The following is an 18,567-nucleotide window of genomic DNA, read 5'->3' on the forward strand; positions in this document are numbered from 1 at the left end:
TGTGCTGAATTTGATTGGTGGTGAGATACCTATGTGAAAATGTCTAGCAGTAGTTGGAAATGAGGACTGAAACCCAGCAGAGGTTAAAGCTAGAGATACAGATCTTGCAGCATAAGGCTGTAAGTATTGTGATATAAATGATTTAGGCAACCTTAGGAGATGTTACAGAAGAATAAAGATGAGGACAAAATCTTGGGGGAAATGCATTTAAAGAATGAGCAAAAGACAGAAAAGGAGATAGAAAGAGGTAACAGGGAGAAAACAGTAGCGCACGTTTCATGCAGACAATAGTGGCTTTGTACTGATCATGCGGTACAGAGAAATTAAATAGGATGAAAATCAAAGACAGCATTGGGTTGGGTAACTGGAGCATGATGATCCTTTAAGAAAGACAGCTGCATTAGTAACAGTGGGCATAGAAGCCAGGTGGATATGGTTTGAGTAGTAGATAAGACATAATACTACTATTTAGTTTGAAAAGCAGAGAGTACAGCAATCAGATCATTTTATCAAGTATCTAAAAAGTATGAACCACTTTCTTGCTTTTTTGCTTTCAAACTTGAAACACTGTAAAATGATGAGCATAATAGAGTATCTACAACACTAATAGGAGGCTGTGAGCTGGATCTTAAAGGATGATTGCTAAGAGGAAAATAGAAGGAAACATGTAACACATACATGGTTGCAGATTTACTTATTAGAATTCAGGTGTGCAGAGGAAGTGGGAGTTTTCTTACAGGGCTTACGTATTCTTACAGGGCTTACGTATTCTTCCAGGGCTCCCACCCAGTAGGAAGTTTGCAGAAGAAATTAACTTTTAGTCCTAGCACCTTTAAAACCTAGTCTGATACAAAGGAGATAGAATTTATAATATCTTAAGGTAACATTTCAAAAATTGCTGTCTTACTTCTGCCCTTTGTCTTCTCTCTAAAATGGTGTCCATATAAATGGAGGAGGAGGCTTACATGACATAATGGCATCAGGGAAGATGCTGTCTTCATTCTTCCATTCTATGGGCATCCTACTGGCCTCTGATACGGTAGGCAACAGCTTGTAAAATAATGTGATCAGATTTTTCTTAGCCTGGTCAGAGCCCAGTAGTTTTTGGCTGACCTGGCTTCACCTTAGTTCTCTTGGGTGTGGAGAAGAAAGCTCTGAGACCTGCAAAAATGTCTCAAGAAGTCCAGTGTGAGTTAGTTTGCAGGTTTAGCACATGCCACTCCACTGCAGGCTTCAGGTAAGCCTACTTACTTCCAATTCACCTCTTTGCTTCCCACTCAAACTTCTGAGTCTCCCCCAGGGAGAATATAAGAACTTGTGGGCTCCCCTCCATAGCACATAGGAAGAGAGAGTGCCTGGGAGAGCAAACTGCATCACTAAGGTTTACTCTGATTTGGCTGCGTCCCAGCCTGAGAGTTATCTCTTTCAGAATCCTACGGACTACTACCCAGCATATTATGAAATACTTCAAAACAATAAAAGGAGAATGGACTACTGTTGCATTAAACAAGAATGAATTGCACTAATGTTATACAAAAGAAGTCTGATACAAAGAGCATATAGACTGTATGATTCCATTTATATAAAATTCCAAAACATGCAAAACTACTCTGGGGTGTTAGATGTCATGATAGCGGTTGTTTATTGGAAGATGGTTGGAGGAGCTTCTGGGAAGCTTGTGGCATTTACTATCTTTATCCGGATCATGGTTAACACAGATGGGTTAACTTTGTGATAATTTATCTAGCTATTCATTTATTTCCATTTAAAAGAAGTATATATTAAAAAAAAAAAAACTGAAGAATGAGAAAACCAGAGCATTGGTTTTTAAAACTTCAGTGAGATTAAAGGTGACCTGGATTGTAAAAATGTAGATTCCCCAGACTATCCTCAAAAATTCTGATTCAGTAAGTCTAACTAAGAATATTTTTAACACTTGCCCCAGGTGATTCTGATGCTCCACACTTTTAAAAATGCTAATTCAGTGTCTTCAATTTAAACTATCTGTACTGTCTGGACAGATGTTCAAGTGTAAGAAGTCTGTCATACTGTTATTTAGGTTTCAGTTTATTGGCTCTCTGATTGCTAGGAGTAGCATTTCTTCACCAGCTTAATGGTTTCCAAATGTAATGACAGTTAAAAATGTTCATATTTTTTTCCCATAGCATTCAACTCTGCAGTTTTTCAAATCTGATCAAAAGACAAATTTTTTTCATTTACTACTGCATTTTTAACAATACAAAGACATGACTTTCCTCAGACAGTACAACTTTTTTTAGATACAAGTAATTAGTTCTAGCTATATTCATCATGTAATAATATAAAAGAACTTTGTAAAAAAAAAAAAAACTAGTCTTTATATCTACAGAGGAGAGATCTTAAAATGGAAACAAAATAAGATCTGAAACATGTAGAGAACATTGTAAACTAAGGCTTGGTAAAACCTAATAACTAAGAGTAAAATCAATAATTAATAAAAAGTCATTGTGTCGGGATACATAAAATCACTTGTTGTAGAATTCTGTAATCTATGCAGTTTTGTCGGTGCCATTGTAAACATTTGTTGACAGCAGATCTTCAGTAGATGTTTTTTGCAACAGTGGAAGGTCATTATTTCTAAAATTCCATTATCAGACTGTAGTAGTTTTAATATAACATATAAACAATACTTATCAAAAAAAAAGGCCCTGAAATCCATTTCACACATTTTGTTATTATTAACATGAACTAATGAGTACTATTTTTCAAACAATTCCAGATGTTTTAAGACTTTGTTTTTCAGCACAGACTCAACCTGATAGCAAACCATCTGTCCTGAATGATCCAAATTCATCTCTCTGAAAGCATGAGAATGGATGTGGTAAGGCATTTAGGTCTTTTTCTTGCTCAATAATCTAGAACATTAAGTGAAAATAATGGCTTATATAATTTATTCAGTTGTTCTTCCCATTTCATCACCACCACCACCATCTGTGCCCACCTCCCTGCCTAACCTCCCACCCCAACCTCCCCAGGGAGTATGGAAAGGTGGTATTAGGTGTTGAACAAAAGGAAAGACCTGTTAAACTTGATAATTGTTAAACAGTGAGTAGGAGATATTTATCTTAATTGCTTAATCTACCAAAGGAATGGACAATGACATGTCATTTTTTTTGTAATTTAAATTTTTGGAATAAATACAGCTATGATTTGAGGAATTCACAATACTTTAAGTGAAGGCCAATACTTTGACAACTGTAAATCTGACCACCACCTTTATTCCACCTCCTCTTCAACATTTAGAGATGGGTTTTTTTTCTTCTTTTAGACTGCAGAACTTATAAAGTGACCTTTTAAAACCGTCTACATTTTTTTTAATTAATTAATTTTTTAATTTATTTTTCAGGAGGGAGGTAACGGTTTACTTTTTTATTTTTAGAGAGGGTACTGAGGACTGAACCCAGGACCCTGTGTATGCTAAGCATGCACTCTGTCACTGGAGCTATACCCTCCCTCTACATTTTTTTTCTCATACTTTGCCTGTCTTGAGCACTAATAAATCATTCAGATTAAGCAGTTAAGTGGTATGTATGAATTAACAAATTTGTGAACATAGGTCTGTAATCAAAAGATCATAGTGTATTAAGATTTCTCTGAAGAGAAACAAGATTGGCCACAGACAATATGAATTATATGCCATCAAATTGTTAAAATATTACTGGCATCCTCCAAAAGAGAGAACTATCTTTAAAAGTTCACTGGCAGCATTGACTTGTTTGGAAAGTATATATTTATATGTATTGGTATATGTGTATGTTTATATATATTTACCTGTATTTGTGAAAGTGTATCAACACCCATCTGTAAGATACCTAAAATACTTTTTGAGCCTATAAACCCCTTGAAGGCCCCTGGGATCTGTCACCTGAAACCTTTTTTTTTACCACTCGATGACAGCTTTCAGTTAGGAGATCTATAATGACCTTGTATGCTATTCTACTATTTGGTAATACTTTCTTTATAAAAAGAAATTAGTTCCTTGATGATTTCTTTCTCCAGCGGTTCAAATTTTAGTCCCTATTTTGTAAAATTTCTTTGAAAAAATTACACTACTCAGTTTTTCACAATGGAGGGTTATTCAAAGTTTAATATCTCTTTTACCCATCTGATGAAAGTAACGTTCTAATTTATGAAAGAAAATCTTAATAGGCAATAAAACATTATCTCTGTGAAAGTAATAAGACAAATATTTGAAAATTATTTTAGAGCTTATTTTTCACAGATGTTGACCTACTGGTACAAGAGTAAAACCTGCATTAGATGATTGGCTGCAAGCTGCTCCATAACCTGGTATCCAGTAATAATGCCTTTTAAGGCCATTGGAGACTTCTGCAAGGTACACACGTCCATCCACCACAAATGGCTCCACATCCGTATTGTCTGGTTTTAGACGACCCATGTGAATTAAATCTGAATATGCCTAGGATTTTTAAGAAAAGCTGTATCATAAAGAAAATAGTTTATTCATTTTACAGTGCTTAAATAAATTTCAATATTCAAATTAGCTGTGATAATTTACAGTTTAAAATAACATTGCTGAATTTTAATATTTTCCAGGTATTGTAGCTTTTTATTCATTTTATTCCACACAAAATGTAATTATAATCTTACAAAACATTTCTAAATTTTAATGTTATTAGGCATGTTTTGTTATAGATTCGCAGAGATAACAATTCTATGAATTACCAGTTTTGTGAACCAAAGGTCTCATGGTAAGAATTTTCAAGTCCCAAGGTGACTCATAAATGAGTAGGGAGGGCTGTTGTATATGCTCACAAAGATCTGATGGTAGCCAGGGATCCACTTTCCAGAAAAGTAAACAATCACAGATTTTGGCATACAACTGTGTGGAGTTCATGGACCTCCTGAAGGTAATCTACAGATTTGGGCTGAGAGAGACAGCTCCCATAGTATTAGATGCTGGCCTGGCTGGCCACCTAATTATTTCTTCATTGTAGAATTTTCTTTTTATATCTTCTATGGATCACTGATACCTACATAAGGGTGCCTTACAAACACCCTTTGTCAATAAGGTGATTCTGGAGAAAGGCAGAATAGACAGCATCCTTAGACAGTACAAGAAGATTCAAAAGTTTAGTTGCTTTCTGCGTTAGCTGGTCATTATTATTTCCAAACTCAACTCGGCTCCTAATGTATAGAATATGGATATGAGGTTTTTCTGAAATCAAGGATTTTTTTTAATAATGTACAATTTTATTAGTCTTTTTAGTGGTGAAATTCTGGTTAGTCTTGGCAATTTTTGAGAATTTTAACATTTTTCTCTCTATTCTTTCCAAATGAGAATTATTTGTCACTATCCTTTTTGTGTGTCTTGAAGGTAGTATCTAGGGTTCTCTGTATTTACATAAGCAACATACCAAATATTTCGACAGCTTGTACTATATCACTCCAAATTGTCTTGGTTTAATTATTGGGCAGCAGATTGGAGACTGTGCCACATCAAATTTAAATCAACAAATGTGATTTTTAAAAACAATTTTGGAGGAACTGGGACTGGGTAATTCAGTGATATTTATACTAATATGTAATATTTGATTATCTTTGCTGTTTCAACCACGGAACTTTCCAGTAGCTAATTTTTAGTTAGGACTTATGTTAAAATTTATCAAAACTGTAGTGTCTCACTATACTTTGTAATCATGTCTAAGGCACTGGTAAATAACGTCTGATAATATAGGGAAGACCCTGGGAGAAGCCTCAGTGAAGAAAAAACTTACCACACATGTAGCTTCATCAAATTTGTTTCCCCAGATGTAGATATTAGAGAGTGTGGGATTTGTTTTCATTGATTGGGAAAGTGCAACAAGTCCTTCTCCCTCTATGTTGTTGCTTACCACTGACAACCTGTGGAAAAGCAAAAAGTAATAAGCAACACTGGAAACCAACAGTTCCACAAAGAGAACGCCTAAGCTAGCAACAGAATTTATTACACACATTTCATTGTGTTAAGTCTTACCATTAAATATGTTCAATGTGGTAGTCAAAATATTGACCTTAATAATTCACAAAATCCAAGAAACTTAGTTTTCTAATTGGATGCTTCATGTACCTACATTTTGGAAATAAACAGTCTGTTGTTTTCTATTTATTATTCAGTAAAGGTTTGAGGATGGATTACAGATACATTTTTCAGGATAAAGTCATCCAAATAATATTTTCTTCTTTGATTCATTCTTATTTTAAAGTCTTACTCATACTGAATGATTAAGATTTTTCTGTTAGAATTAAGAATAAATAATAAAAGCAACTAAAAATTTTCTCATTAATCTTAAGCAGTCATCTAATTTTTATAGGACATTACTTTTAAAAAATAGAAGAAATTAAAATGTTTCCTGTAACTTAGTATGTCAATTTAGAAACTAAGCTTTCATATTTCATCATGAATCTTAAGAGTTAAGAGGTCTGAGGTCAGATTCTAAAAAAGTTAAGTCTTTTCTGTTATTTTGATTAAATATAAAACCATACTAACGCTTTAAGAGTCCTGTTGTGTGAAGCAAGAGTGTCACTGAGATACTTTGCACCTGCATTTTCCATTCTGTTAAAAGAAAGATCTATTACTTCTAGGGTAGTATTGCTTCTCAGTACATCGGCCAAACACACCATTCCATCCTGAGTTATTTTATTGCTGGGAAAGGAAAATTATGTAATTATATTTCAAAATATGAGGTATTGTTCTTTTATTCATAGAGATAACATGTTTGAGAACATATACTAAAAAGCAGTACTTTCTGTTTTAGTAAAAATTTATTTTAATCAGTTTCCAAAAAAGTTAATGAAAATTTGCCATAAAATGTTACTTCTATTCAGGCTTACATATTTAAATTCACTTAACTCACTCAAGTTATTAGGAGCTATTAAATCAGTATAAACTAAATAAATATTAAGGCACATGATAAACAGTTGACAAATGGTTGCATTTTCTAATCTTTGGAATTAGTATTAGTTGGAATTAGCATCTAACAAAGAATCCTATGTACTATTAATATTTACATAGATTATTCCCATGATTTAACTCCTGAATTAACTTAATATATAAATTGTCACTTACCAGCTGACATCAAGGTAGCGTAAGCTTCTGTTCAGATACAGTGCATCACATAACTGTTTCATACCACCGTTTTTTATATCATGCTTACACATGTGTAGTTCAACAAGCCACTGATTTTCTTTCAACATGTGGCCTAGATGAACTGTGGACTCTTCCTAAAAATAGATAAGATCTTTTTTAAAAATATTATTTTGGAGCAGTACATGTTTATTCTAAACATGCTAAATTACCTTTTTAAAATGATTTTATCAGTTAAGACTCCTAGTCAACGATTTGTATTTGTTTGGCATGGCTTTTTTAAAAAATCATTTTGCCACAAGTGATATCTTTTACTGGCTTAGAAACAGGCAGCAGGCACTCGTAAAATGCAGTGACTAAGTGACATAAAAGAGGCTGGTTAAAAAAAATCGTAATAATTATTTAAAAAGCAACACTCATTCTAGAAGGGGGAAAAAAAATCAGAACATTTGGCCCCATGAAGTATTGAGCATGCAGGCTCCCTTACTGCTGTCCTCTCAAGACAGGGTGCTTACACCTTCCCTATGTTCCTAAACTTTGCTCTTGATCTCCTTTCTCTGTAGTTTTTAGATAAAATACAAAGGCACTGCCCAATCATGATTCTGTTTTTCCGTTTTTAAAATACACTCCTTAACCCTGTGATGTATCCAATTCCTCCCTTTTATAGTCATCCCAAATTTCTAAATATGTTTTACTCTTGTTTTCTGGTCACTGGAGGATTTTTTTTTTTTTTTAATTCCAGAACCTAGCTGCTTCCAGACAAAAGGTATGTAACCTCAGTGAGGGTCTGAATACCAAGCACTTTAAATTTTTAAAAGAATCAAAGCATGTCTTAAAATGAATGAGCCAAAATATTTTATGGTAAGAAGACTTGTTGCATGATTGCCGTTTTTGTAGTAAGTTTTATAGTCACTGGAAATGCTGATCATGAATAGCTATATATGCTCTAATTATGTAAAAGTACCTTAAGAAAAAATAAAAGTTAAACCACATAACAACAGAAAATAGTGTATGAGCTTTATAATAACTCCAAATGCGAGCTTTACCTTGTATGAGCTAAATCACTTTGGGCGAATTATTTCAGCTAGCTGAGTCTCAGTTTCTTTTTCTATATAAAGTAGACATTTCACTTCCCTCACAGAATTAAATAAATTAACAAAAGTACCTGGCACAAAATAAGTGTTCTGTAGAAAACTACAAAGCATTTGTTACTGTTCAATATTTTGTAATACTGTTATCTTAGTAAGTTACAGCCTTGACACTGAAAGTGTATGTCCAGAGAGAAGCTGTAGCCTGGGATCTCAGATGCAAACTGACCACTTAGGAGGTCCAGTATTGCTTTGCATGGTGTCTGGATTGGTGTTGTATGCCTTGATTGCATTTATAGGTCAAGAAGTTTGAAAGATGGACCACCCTTATTAAGGGAGGGAACTAGTATCAGAAATAGTGAAAGGTTGTTTTTTTGTTGTTACTCTTTTTTTTAAGCTTCATTCACTGAGTTTATGGCTTAGTTTGCTTATGGCAGCATCTGGCATTGGTATTTTTCCAAGCTCCCAGATTAATGAACAGTGAAATCCTTAAATGAAATAGGTTTGCACACTTGTGTTTGGGAGCAGAGTATGAAGAAGCACAAAAGAATTCTACTCCACAACCATTTAAGAGAATAGTACTCTCAGATATAGAGGGTCGTGGCTGCCTTGGAGAGAAATAGAAGGCAGACTAGAGTTCAGCTGACTGCCCAGAAGCACCAGGCTGAGAGCAAGGCCCTGGCCTGAGAAAGAGCCCTGGGCTTTTAACTACTCGCAGATGGATTTGGGAATAATGACACCACATGTTTAAAAGAGGAACTGTGTGTCTAATATAATTTAATATAGTTTAACATACTCATCTTTTCATATAATTTAACATACTAATCCAGAAATTTTTGAGTTAGTTGTCTAATCTCTTAACATGTCCTCAACCTGAGAAGCTTCCCTGCCACCTCTCATCCCCCTGCACTGATTCCAGTGTCTTTCCTTCTGCTCCCAAGGCACCCTGAGCATGTCACTCTCCAGACCTCTCGGTCTCCCTCCACGTGGACTGAAAAAAAGCTCCTTGAAAACGAGGGCTATGTGCCTTGATTTATTATCTCTGGCACCCAGCATTGTGTCTCATTTCAGGTTGCATTCAAATATTTATTGAGTGAAGAATCAGGAATGAGCAATTTACTGAATGCTTACTTTGAGCCAGGTGTTTTTAGGGTTTTTAAAGTAGGTTCTTCTATTTGAGGATTGGGTGTCTTGTTGAGCATATTAGATTTAAATACATGAAGCAATTAACATGATAAAATTCCAAAAATTTTGGCATAGAAGAGTACAAAGATAACCCAAAGGGAGAGAGACATGTAGGCAAAGAATGCAAAATACATTTATGAATATGAAAAATACTTTAAAAATATGATTAATTCTCAATTACTCATACTTATGGGGAACAGTGAGGTAGACAATTTCAAGACTATATAAAATCCTTGAACATTCTTTTTTAGATCTATTCTGTTTTTGTTTAGATCAATGGTAGAATGAGTTATTATTCCCGTTTTGCTCGTAAGACAGGAAAGCTATCTAAAAGAAATGTTAAAGAGCAAGGAAAAGCCTTGAAAGTAGGAATCATGTTTTTATCATCTTTCTGTCTCCAGCTTGCAGCTTACCTACAGGATCAAGTCCAGACTTCCCAGATTGCTATTCATATGCAATTTGCCATTATTACTCATGATTCCAAAGGTGATGGTTCATCACATCAATATAACAAAAACAAATAACAGAACAGTTCACACTGGGCTCTTATAATCCACCAGCCTTTAAAACTTTAATCATTTTTGCTTTCATCTTAAGCACTCTGCCCCTCACAGGCTTACCACACTGAGAATGAGTTTATGAGAAAAAAAGACATGATTACTGTTTAAATAAGTAATTTAAAACCAAATTTATAAAACTCTTATCAAGAATTAACATTTTTCAAGTTTTTCTTTTGTCAACAGTAGTTTACAATTCCAAAAGTACAATGCATTCATGAATCTTGACATAACCTTCAGTAAGTAGTACCTTAGTTTCATTCACATATAGCACTATTAACTGCTCGCTTTGAATACATACCTGTTCACCATACAATATAGGTCGGTTTAGGTTTAATCCCTTAATTGTGTGGTTTTGAGTTAGGACTGTAGCAAATGCTATCACACTTTGCATTCCCTAAAAACAGGTAAATTCATTAAGGAAACTGACAAAGTATATAAATTAACCTCCCTAAATAAGTATTTCAAGATCAGTAATCTGGATTCTGATAACTCAAAATTGTGTTTTTAAAAAGTTTTATTTCCTACTCCTTGAATTGTAGGTTGATCAAATTCAGAAATTAGTTGTTAACTGTTATTTTCTCCTTGCCCTAAAATCTCTAACATGCACGGGGAGTTTTTTTAAAGTTTCAGTATCCATTTCCTAGGGTGTTTACCTCTAGGTTTGCTTCTAAGTCTTTAAGGTTCTGTATGATACAGACTTCAGATATATAGACACAAGTGAATCCCCGCTAGGGCTCTTTATAACTTAGAATGCATATCCTTGTGCAGGCATTCTTTTACTTCATACTAGTACTTCGTGTGTGTGTGTGTGTGTGTCTGTGTGTGTGTCTCTGTGTGTGTGTGTGTCAGGAAGAGGTTATTAATCACATTTTTCACAGCTCCCATAGGCCTCCCTCTCTACCTTACTGAAACGGCTTAATCTTCCCCCGTCTCTGTGATGGACACATACCTAGTTGTTATGCTTGAAAACCTGGGCTTCCTCCCGCTCCACCAGTCCTGTTATCCTCCCATCAGTTGATAACCAAATTTTACAGTTTCTGCCTCCAAAAGATGTCTCAAATTAGTCCATCTCTGTAGCTACCACCCCACCCCCAGTCCTTATCACCCACCTGAACTACTGGAGAAACTTATTAAGTGGTCAGTGGGCTTCCTCCTGCCACCTTCTAAATCCCCACAGAGAAACCAGAATGATCTTTCACAGGCACCAGTCATGTCACCCTTCAACTTAAAGCCTTTCCATGATTTGCATTTATAACACAATCACTTCTTCCCCTGGCCTATGACCCAGACCCTGCTGCACCTGGTCCCTGTAAACCTCTTGCACCTTCACTCTGAGGCACTCTTTTAATTCCCTTTGTCCAGGCACTCTAGCTTTTCAGTTCTTGAAACCTAACAGACTCAATATTTCATCATTCATGCAACCTCCCCTAACGATTTTTACTGTATCTAAGCATCAGTTTTACTATTTACCTAATACTTTTCCATTAAATCAACTCACCTTTTCACTTATAAACTGTATCTCTACTGTAAGTGGAAAACCATAATCCCTTGAGATAAATAGAAAGGATTTGGAAAAATAAATACATGAGTATTAAAATTACCTCAATCTATGTCATTAATGCTACTCAAACCAGAGTTGGGGAAGCACTATCTTAAAAAGAGTCTGTGTGCTGGACCCCCTGCCTGGAATGTCCTGCCATGGACTCTCTCCAAGGCAGCTTTTTCTCATCATTCATGACTCCTAAATATTACCTCTTGGGTCTTAGGGTAACCATCCTATTACCCAGATTACCGCCTCCCCATTATCAGAGTACTTTGCCATCTTTGTAGCACTTTTTTCTATTTACTGTTAATTTCCCAACTAAAATATAACCTTTATAAGGGCAGAGACCATATCCAATGCATTCTCCCCCCCCCCAATGCATTCTTACTTCCTTAGAATCTAGGACTGTGACTGGTATGTATAAATAATACACAGTTGACCCTTAAAGGGTCATGCATACCTTTGTATTCATGGAGTCAAACAACCTGGAATCATGTAGCAATTATAGTATTTACTATTGAAAAAAATCCAAATATAAGTGGACCTGAACAGTTTAAGCCCGTGTTCTCAAGAGTCAACTGTGTACTGAATTAATGCTTTCCCAAAACCATACTGGCTGCATTTACCCTCTTCTTAAGCTTTAGAACCTATTACCCCAAAGAGCCTCCTGGCCCATCTTATTGTTTTCCTGTCCTAGTAGGTTTGCATTAACCTATTAACAGGTTCCCAAAAGCAGGCCTGTAGGTTTGAAGGCGTGTTTGAGAAAAGAAAGTCTGGAATTTGAAGACATGCAAAACATACTTCTCATTATCAGGCCAGATGAAGTCTCAGAACAGCTTTTAACATCATCTTAGGTTTTTATGCTATAACATAACTACTCACTGCAAAGTGTTTCTGTAAATAAAAGTTTATAATATATGAATGAAGTCGTATTTGTTTAATTAAAACAAACACAATCTTCTTTAGAAAAACATACAAGTTAAGGCTAATAGATGGAAGTTTAGGAAAGTTTTTATTTATTACACTGGATATTCTTCCATATTATTTATCGTAATTTTTTTTTAAAGATTTCTCTCTGATATGAGACCTCAGACAAGTTTAATCATTCATAAGACTGTCATTTAGCTGGTCACTAACAATTCTCTGTGCTAGTTTCCAGGGAAAGTGATCCAATATCTGCGTGACTATCTCATAACCAATTTACTTACTAGATCACAGTCACCCAGATCTAATTTCTCCAAGGATGAATTAATTTGTAGCATTGCAGCAAAATACATTCCACCTTTATTTTCAATCTTGTTTCCAGTCATTCTTAGGTGTTTCAGAGTTGTATCCTTCTGAAAAAGAAAAAAGGGAAACCTGATTAAAATTTTAATCCAAAGACTTCTCTTTAGAATACATGAGTTAGGAGGCTCTATTACTATTTGCAGACTTATTAGTTTTTCATGGAGATGGAACAGCACATATTCCCTAAAGGTAACATTCAATTTCTCATAACATAAAAATCTAATTCAACAGTTTAGTAGATATATATAAAAAAGCTTTTTTAAAAGTTTCTTCAGTATAGCACAGGGAACTATGTTCAATATCTTGTAGTAACCTTTAATGAAAAAATATGAAAACAAATATACGTATGTATATGCATGGGTGGGACACTCTGCTGTACACCAGAAACTGACACACTGTAATCTACTGTACTTCAGTTAAAAAAAAAAACAAAACTAAGGTTTAGGAAAAAAAAAATTTTTGGAGAAATTTCTATTTGACTATTGCCCATTTTTAAATTAGACTGTCTTTTTATTACTGAATTGTTAGAGTTACTTATTTTTTTTTAACTGAAGTACAGATGATTTACAATCATATTTTAGTTTCAGGTGTACAGCATAATAATTCAGTATTTTTACAGATTATATTCCATTAAAGTCATTATAAAATAATTGCTGTAATTCTCTGTGCTATACAATATATCAATGTTGCTTATTTTTTAATAAAATAAAATAGTTTAGTAGAAAGACTGCCCAGGAAATAGATACCAAAACAATGAGCAGTAAATGAAACAGATTCTTAATAACTTTCCTTTCATTGGAAAATCTATAAATTTATTGCCTAAGAAAATTATACCACTTTTTAAAATTGAGGTGAAATTCACATAACCAAAATATAACCATTTTAAAATGTACAATTCACTGGCTTTTTACTACATTCCAGTGTTCAGCAGCCATCACCTCTAGCTAATTCCAGAACATTTTCATTATCCTCAAAGGAGACCCTGTACCCACCCAGTAAGTAGTCACTCCACATTCCCTCTGTGTAGTTTGTAAAGTGATATAATTTCTCAAACATCTGCAAAGTTTAATTCCTTCTCTTACTTCATTCTTTTGATAAATCACAAAAAAATTATAGATATTTAATTGTCCTAATTAATAAATATTAGGACATAGGGATAAGTGCAAATAATTATTTTTAAAATTAATTCAAACTTCCTTAAGAGTGGGAAGAAGGCAAGGATGTTCGATCTCACCACTTCATTTAACCTTGTACACTAGAGATTCTAGACAGGGCAGTTAGGCAAGAAAAAGAAACAAAAAAGGCATTCAGGTTGGAAAAGAAGTAAAGCTCTCTGTTTGCATGACATGATCTTATATGTAAAATATCCTAAGGAATCCACCAAAAAAAAAAAAAAAACTGTTAGAACTAACAAATTTGAGTTCAGCAAGGCAATATCAATATATAAAAATCATTTATGTTTCTACACACTAGCAGTGAACAATTCAAAAATGAAATTAAGAATTACATTCATAGTAGAATCAAAAAGAATAAAACATTAGGAATAAATTTAACAAAAGGGCAGGACTTGCACACTGGAAACTACAAAGCATCAAAACGTGGTTGAAAGAAATTAAAGAAGACCTAAACAAATGGAAACATATCCCATGTTCTGGATTGGAAGACAATAGTCAGTATTCCCCAAATTGGTCTAAAGATTTAAAGCCATTCCCCTCAAAGTCCCAGCTACTTTTCTTGCAGAAATTGATAAACTGATCTTAAAATTTATATGGAAATGCAAAGGACCCAGAAGAGCCAACATAATCTTAAATAAAGAACAAAGAGGACTCACATTTCTTGACTTCAAAACTTAGTACAAAACTACAGTAGTCAAGATAGTTTGGGAATGGCCCAAGGTAGATATATAGATTAAAAGAGTAGAACAGAGAGTACAGAAATAAACCCTCACATTTATAATCCACTGACTTTCAACAAGGATGTCAAGACGATTCAATGGGGAAAGAACAGTCTTAACAAAAGGTTTTGGGACAGCTGGATATCCACATGGAAAAGAATGAAATTAGACTCCTACCTCATATATATATAAATTAACTTGAAATGGATCAAAGAACTAAATGAAAGAGCTAAAACAAAAAAACTGTTAGAAGAAAAACATTAGTGTAAATCTTCATGAATTTGGATTAGGCAAAGCCTTCTTGGATATAACACCAAAAACACAAACAACAAAAGAAAAAATAGATAAATTGTACTTTATCAAAATTAAACATTTTTGTGTTTCAAAAGACACCACTAAGGAAATGAAAAGGCAATGTACAGAATATGAGAAAATATTTGCAAATCATACATCTGTTAAGGGACTTGTATCCAGAGTATGTAAAGAACTCTTACAACTCAAAAAGACAAATAATCTAATTTTAAAATGGGCAGAAGATCTGAATAGATATTTCTCCAGAGAAGATATACAAATGACTAATATGCATATGAAAATATGTTCAACATCATTATTCACTAGGGAAATGCAAATCAAAACCACAAAACTTCATAATCTCTAGGATGGCTCAAATCAAAAAGACAGTAACAAGTGCTGATGAGGATATGGAGAAATGAGAACACCTATATATTGTTGGTGGAATTGTAAAAAGGGACACTTTGGCAAACAGTTTGGCAGTCACTCAAAATGTTAAACGAAGTTTCTAAATGATCCAGCAATTCCACTCCTAGGTATATACCCAAGAAAACTGAAAACGTGTGCACAAAAATCTGTGCAAATATTCATAGTAGCATTATTCATTATAGACAATAAATGGAAAACCAAATGTCCATTAACTAATGGATGAACAAAATGTTTCCAAACGATGCAATATTATTTGGCCTTAAAATAGAATGAAGTATGTTACAATATGGATGAAACCTGAAAGCATTAAGCCGGTCACTAAAGGCCACACATTGTATGATTCTATGTATATGAAATGACCAGAATAGACGACATATAGGTGGAAAGCCGATGTGACTACCTGGTGCTGTAAAGTGGGGGAGAGAAGCAGAGAAAGGGACTGCTAATGGGTACAGGGCTTCTTCGGGCAGGGAGGGTATGTTCTAAAAACAGTGATAGTTGTGATGGCTATATAACTGAATATAGTTGACCCCCGGACAACGTGGGGGTTAGGGGCACTGACCCTCCACGCAGTTGAAAATGAGTTTAACTTTATAGTCAGCCCTCTGTATCCAAGGTTCCACATCCTCAGATTCAACCAACCATGGATCGTGTGGTACCGCAGCATTTATTTAGTAAAAAGAATCCACATATGAGTGGACCCATGCGGTTTAAGCCTGTGATATTCAAGAATCTATTGTAGGCTAAAAACCCACTGAATCGAACACTTACAAAGGGTAAATTTTATGTATGTGAATTATATCTTAATAAAGCTGTTTATTTTTAAAAATGAGTTTAAAAAGGCTCATGTAATGTCCACATTTTAATGAAGTGCCATAAAAATATACATTTGCACAATATTTAAATAAGTTCACATCAACATTTGTTTCTGTTGGTTCCAAGCTACCAGAAGTTAAAATTCCCAAATAAAATGTTAGTTTGAGGTATGTAAATGCTTACATGTAGTGCTTTAGCAATCACTTCTCCACCTTCAGGACCAATGTCATTAAACATAAGGTTTAAGTAAGTGAGATTATGTTGTTTCTACGATAAGGAGAGAAAAGCAATCACACATTTATTATTCAATAATATATAAGAGCTTCATTTCAAGTAAAAGTGTTTACCTCCAAAGAAAACCTTTATAACCAGGAAATTTCAAGATCTAGCAAAAGAAACTACCATTAAGGAAAAAAATCAACATAAATATAATTGTAGTATGAAGAAAAAGACTATTAGTTTTTGATCAATGATTCAAAGTATGAATGTGCTTTATGTATTTGACCATAGTGTACAAGTTTACAAAAGCTGACTCAGGAGGCTCTAGGTACCAACTCTACTGAAACAAAATACAAAAATGGCTTTTTAGTGTATTTCAAGTGTTGTAACACAGAGTCAGGACCCTTGACATTTTACAAAATTAGGTGTTTGTGTTGTGTCATTAGACTAGGTGGTTTCACCATAAATAGAACTAAGAACATTTTAATGATGATGATTTTTGCAGCATTTTTATTTGTGGTTGCTGAAAATAACTTGGTTCTTTCATTTTCTAAAATCTTCACTCCATCCTTATGTTGTGCACCATTTTATGGATATGAGAATTTTAAGCTCATTAAAAGCACTTGCAGCAGATGAGAATGGGACAATGGCTAGGAAATTAAAAAGCCAATTTAAAGGAGGCATAAAAAAATGACATACGATGCTTTAAACATTTTAACTGAAAATATAGACATACACATGTATGTGCCAATCTTCTGAGGCTGTAACAAAGCCTTTTCTTTAAGGACACCTACTCTGATTAGTGGACCACACTGTCTTAAATAAAATGCAACCATAAAGCAGCATTTTAGCTTGGGTGTCTCTAGGGTAAAGTCTGCAATAGAGGGTTAACTTCGCAGGCACATTCCAAAGAAAGGGCTGGATCTTAACCAAGTCCTGGGAGAACAAAAAAGAACTAAGAACATTTTGTAGTAAAATAATACCTGAAGCAGTTTTGCAGCATAGCATGCGCCAATATCACTTAGGAGGTTATACCTAACATCCAAACCTGAAAAACACAGATGAATAGGAACTGATATTCCTTCTAATGAACACTTAAACTCAGGAAAATGAAAGCAGAAAGGAATGATTCTTAAGGAGACATACCATTAATATATGGATTATTCTTTAAAAGTCTACAAAGAATCCCAAAATCTTCACCTGTTACTCTTTCTATTGCCATTAAGCGACTGTTACCAGCAACGTTTAAGGTGATTCCTTCCAATCTGCTAAAATATAAAAAAAGAAACCCAGAAAAGAAATAGAAGTATTTTTCCTTCATGTTAAGTAGTAACATCATGGATAGCATTTACTGGGACCACAATGTAGATTTATACCAAGTAACTTAAAACTACTGAATATTCTACGGCTTTTGCAAAGCACTTTAATGTATGTAATTTAATTTCTGAAACACAAGAAAACCAAAGTATTCCCACTTGGTAGATAATGACATTGAAGACTTCAATGATTTGCATAAATAAACCCAGCTCACAGGAGTTAAGGACAAATCTGGAGCCCACACTTGGAGACTGCTGGTCTAGTGCTTTTTTCCAGTAAATTCCACTACCTCCAAGACCTAACTGTGTCCATCATCTACTCTGAATCAAAAATATGTCCATTTTATCAAGCATTTGCAAATGGCTTTCCAATCACTCAGTATTCCAGGATTATCAGTGAATGTTACTGATGTAACCAAGTATTTGTCTTCCTTACCCCTTTCCAATTTCTTCATCCACTTCTTGGAGTATATGCAATATAAAAGGTTTAATTTCCTGGGACTTTTCCATACATAGGTCATAATAATGTTCCTGGAGACCGTCAATAGGTTCTGCAGCTTTTGAAAAATAAGTGCATTACTCTTCATCACATATAAATCATCCCGGGAACTTTGTTTTCAAAAAAAAAAAAAAGACTTCTTTCAAAGATACAAATGTGTGTGTGTGTATCTGTGTATAGAGTCGGGGGCAGGGAGAAGACAAGGAGATAATTTTAAGAATAGAGAAAAATAGAAGGAATGAGAAAGGAAAAAAAGTGCTATTTGGAGAACTAGAGCCATAGAAGTACCCACTGAGGGTGGGCAGACACTAACT

At 34.4% G+C, this 18,567-nt stretch overlaps 1 protein-coding gene across 2 annotated transcripts; it reads right to left on the bottom strand.

The window, feature by feature from the left end:
* Positions 1 to 4,116: 4,116 nt before the first annotated feature.
* On the bottom strand, positions 4,117 to 18,346 carry LRRC34 (leucine rich repeat containing 34). Of its 2 annotated transcripts, XM_010976315.3 has the most exons (10): positions 18,191 to 18,321; positions 17,585 to 17,706; positions 17,422 to 17,486; positions 16,403 to 16,486; positions 12,711 to 12,839; positions 10,258 to 10,353; positions 7,109 to 7,263; positions 6,530 to 6,685; positions 5,778 to 5,904; positions 4,117 to 4,459 (listed from the first exon to the last, which is right to left on the bottom strand). In XM_010976315.3, exons 1-10 carry the CDS (start codon positions 18,262 to 18,264, stop codon positions 4,256 to 4,258), a joined length of 1,212 nt encoding a protein of 403 aa, XP_010974617.3. In that variant the 5' UTR covers positions 18,265 to 18,321; the 3' UTR covers positions 4,117 to 4,255. The 2 variants fall into 2 exon arrangements, with proteins under 2 accessions (XP_010974617.3, XP_031306773.2); XM_031450913.2 differs by lacking the exon at positions 10,258 to 10,353 and having other exon boundaries at positions 18,191 to 18,346.
* Between the last annotated feature and the right edge of the window lie 221 nt (positions 18,347 to 18,567).

The sequence above is a fragment of the Camelus dromedarius genome, chromosome 2 (genome assembly GCF_036321535.1).
Source record: "Camelus dromedarius isolate mCamDro1 chromosome 2, mCamDro1.pat, whole genome shotgun sequence".
Lineage (NCBI taxonomy): Eukaryota > Metazoa > Chordata > Mammalia > Artiodactyla > Camelidae > Camelus > Camelus dromedarius.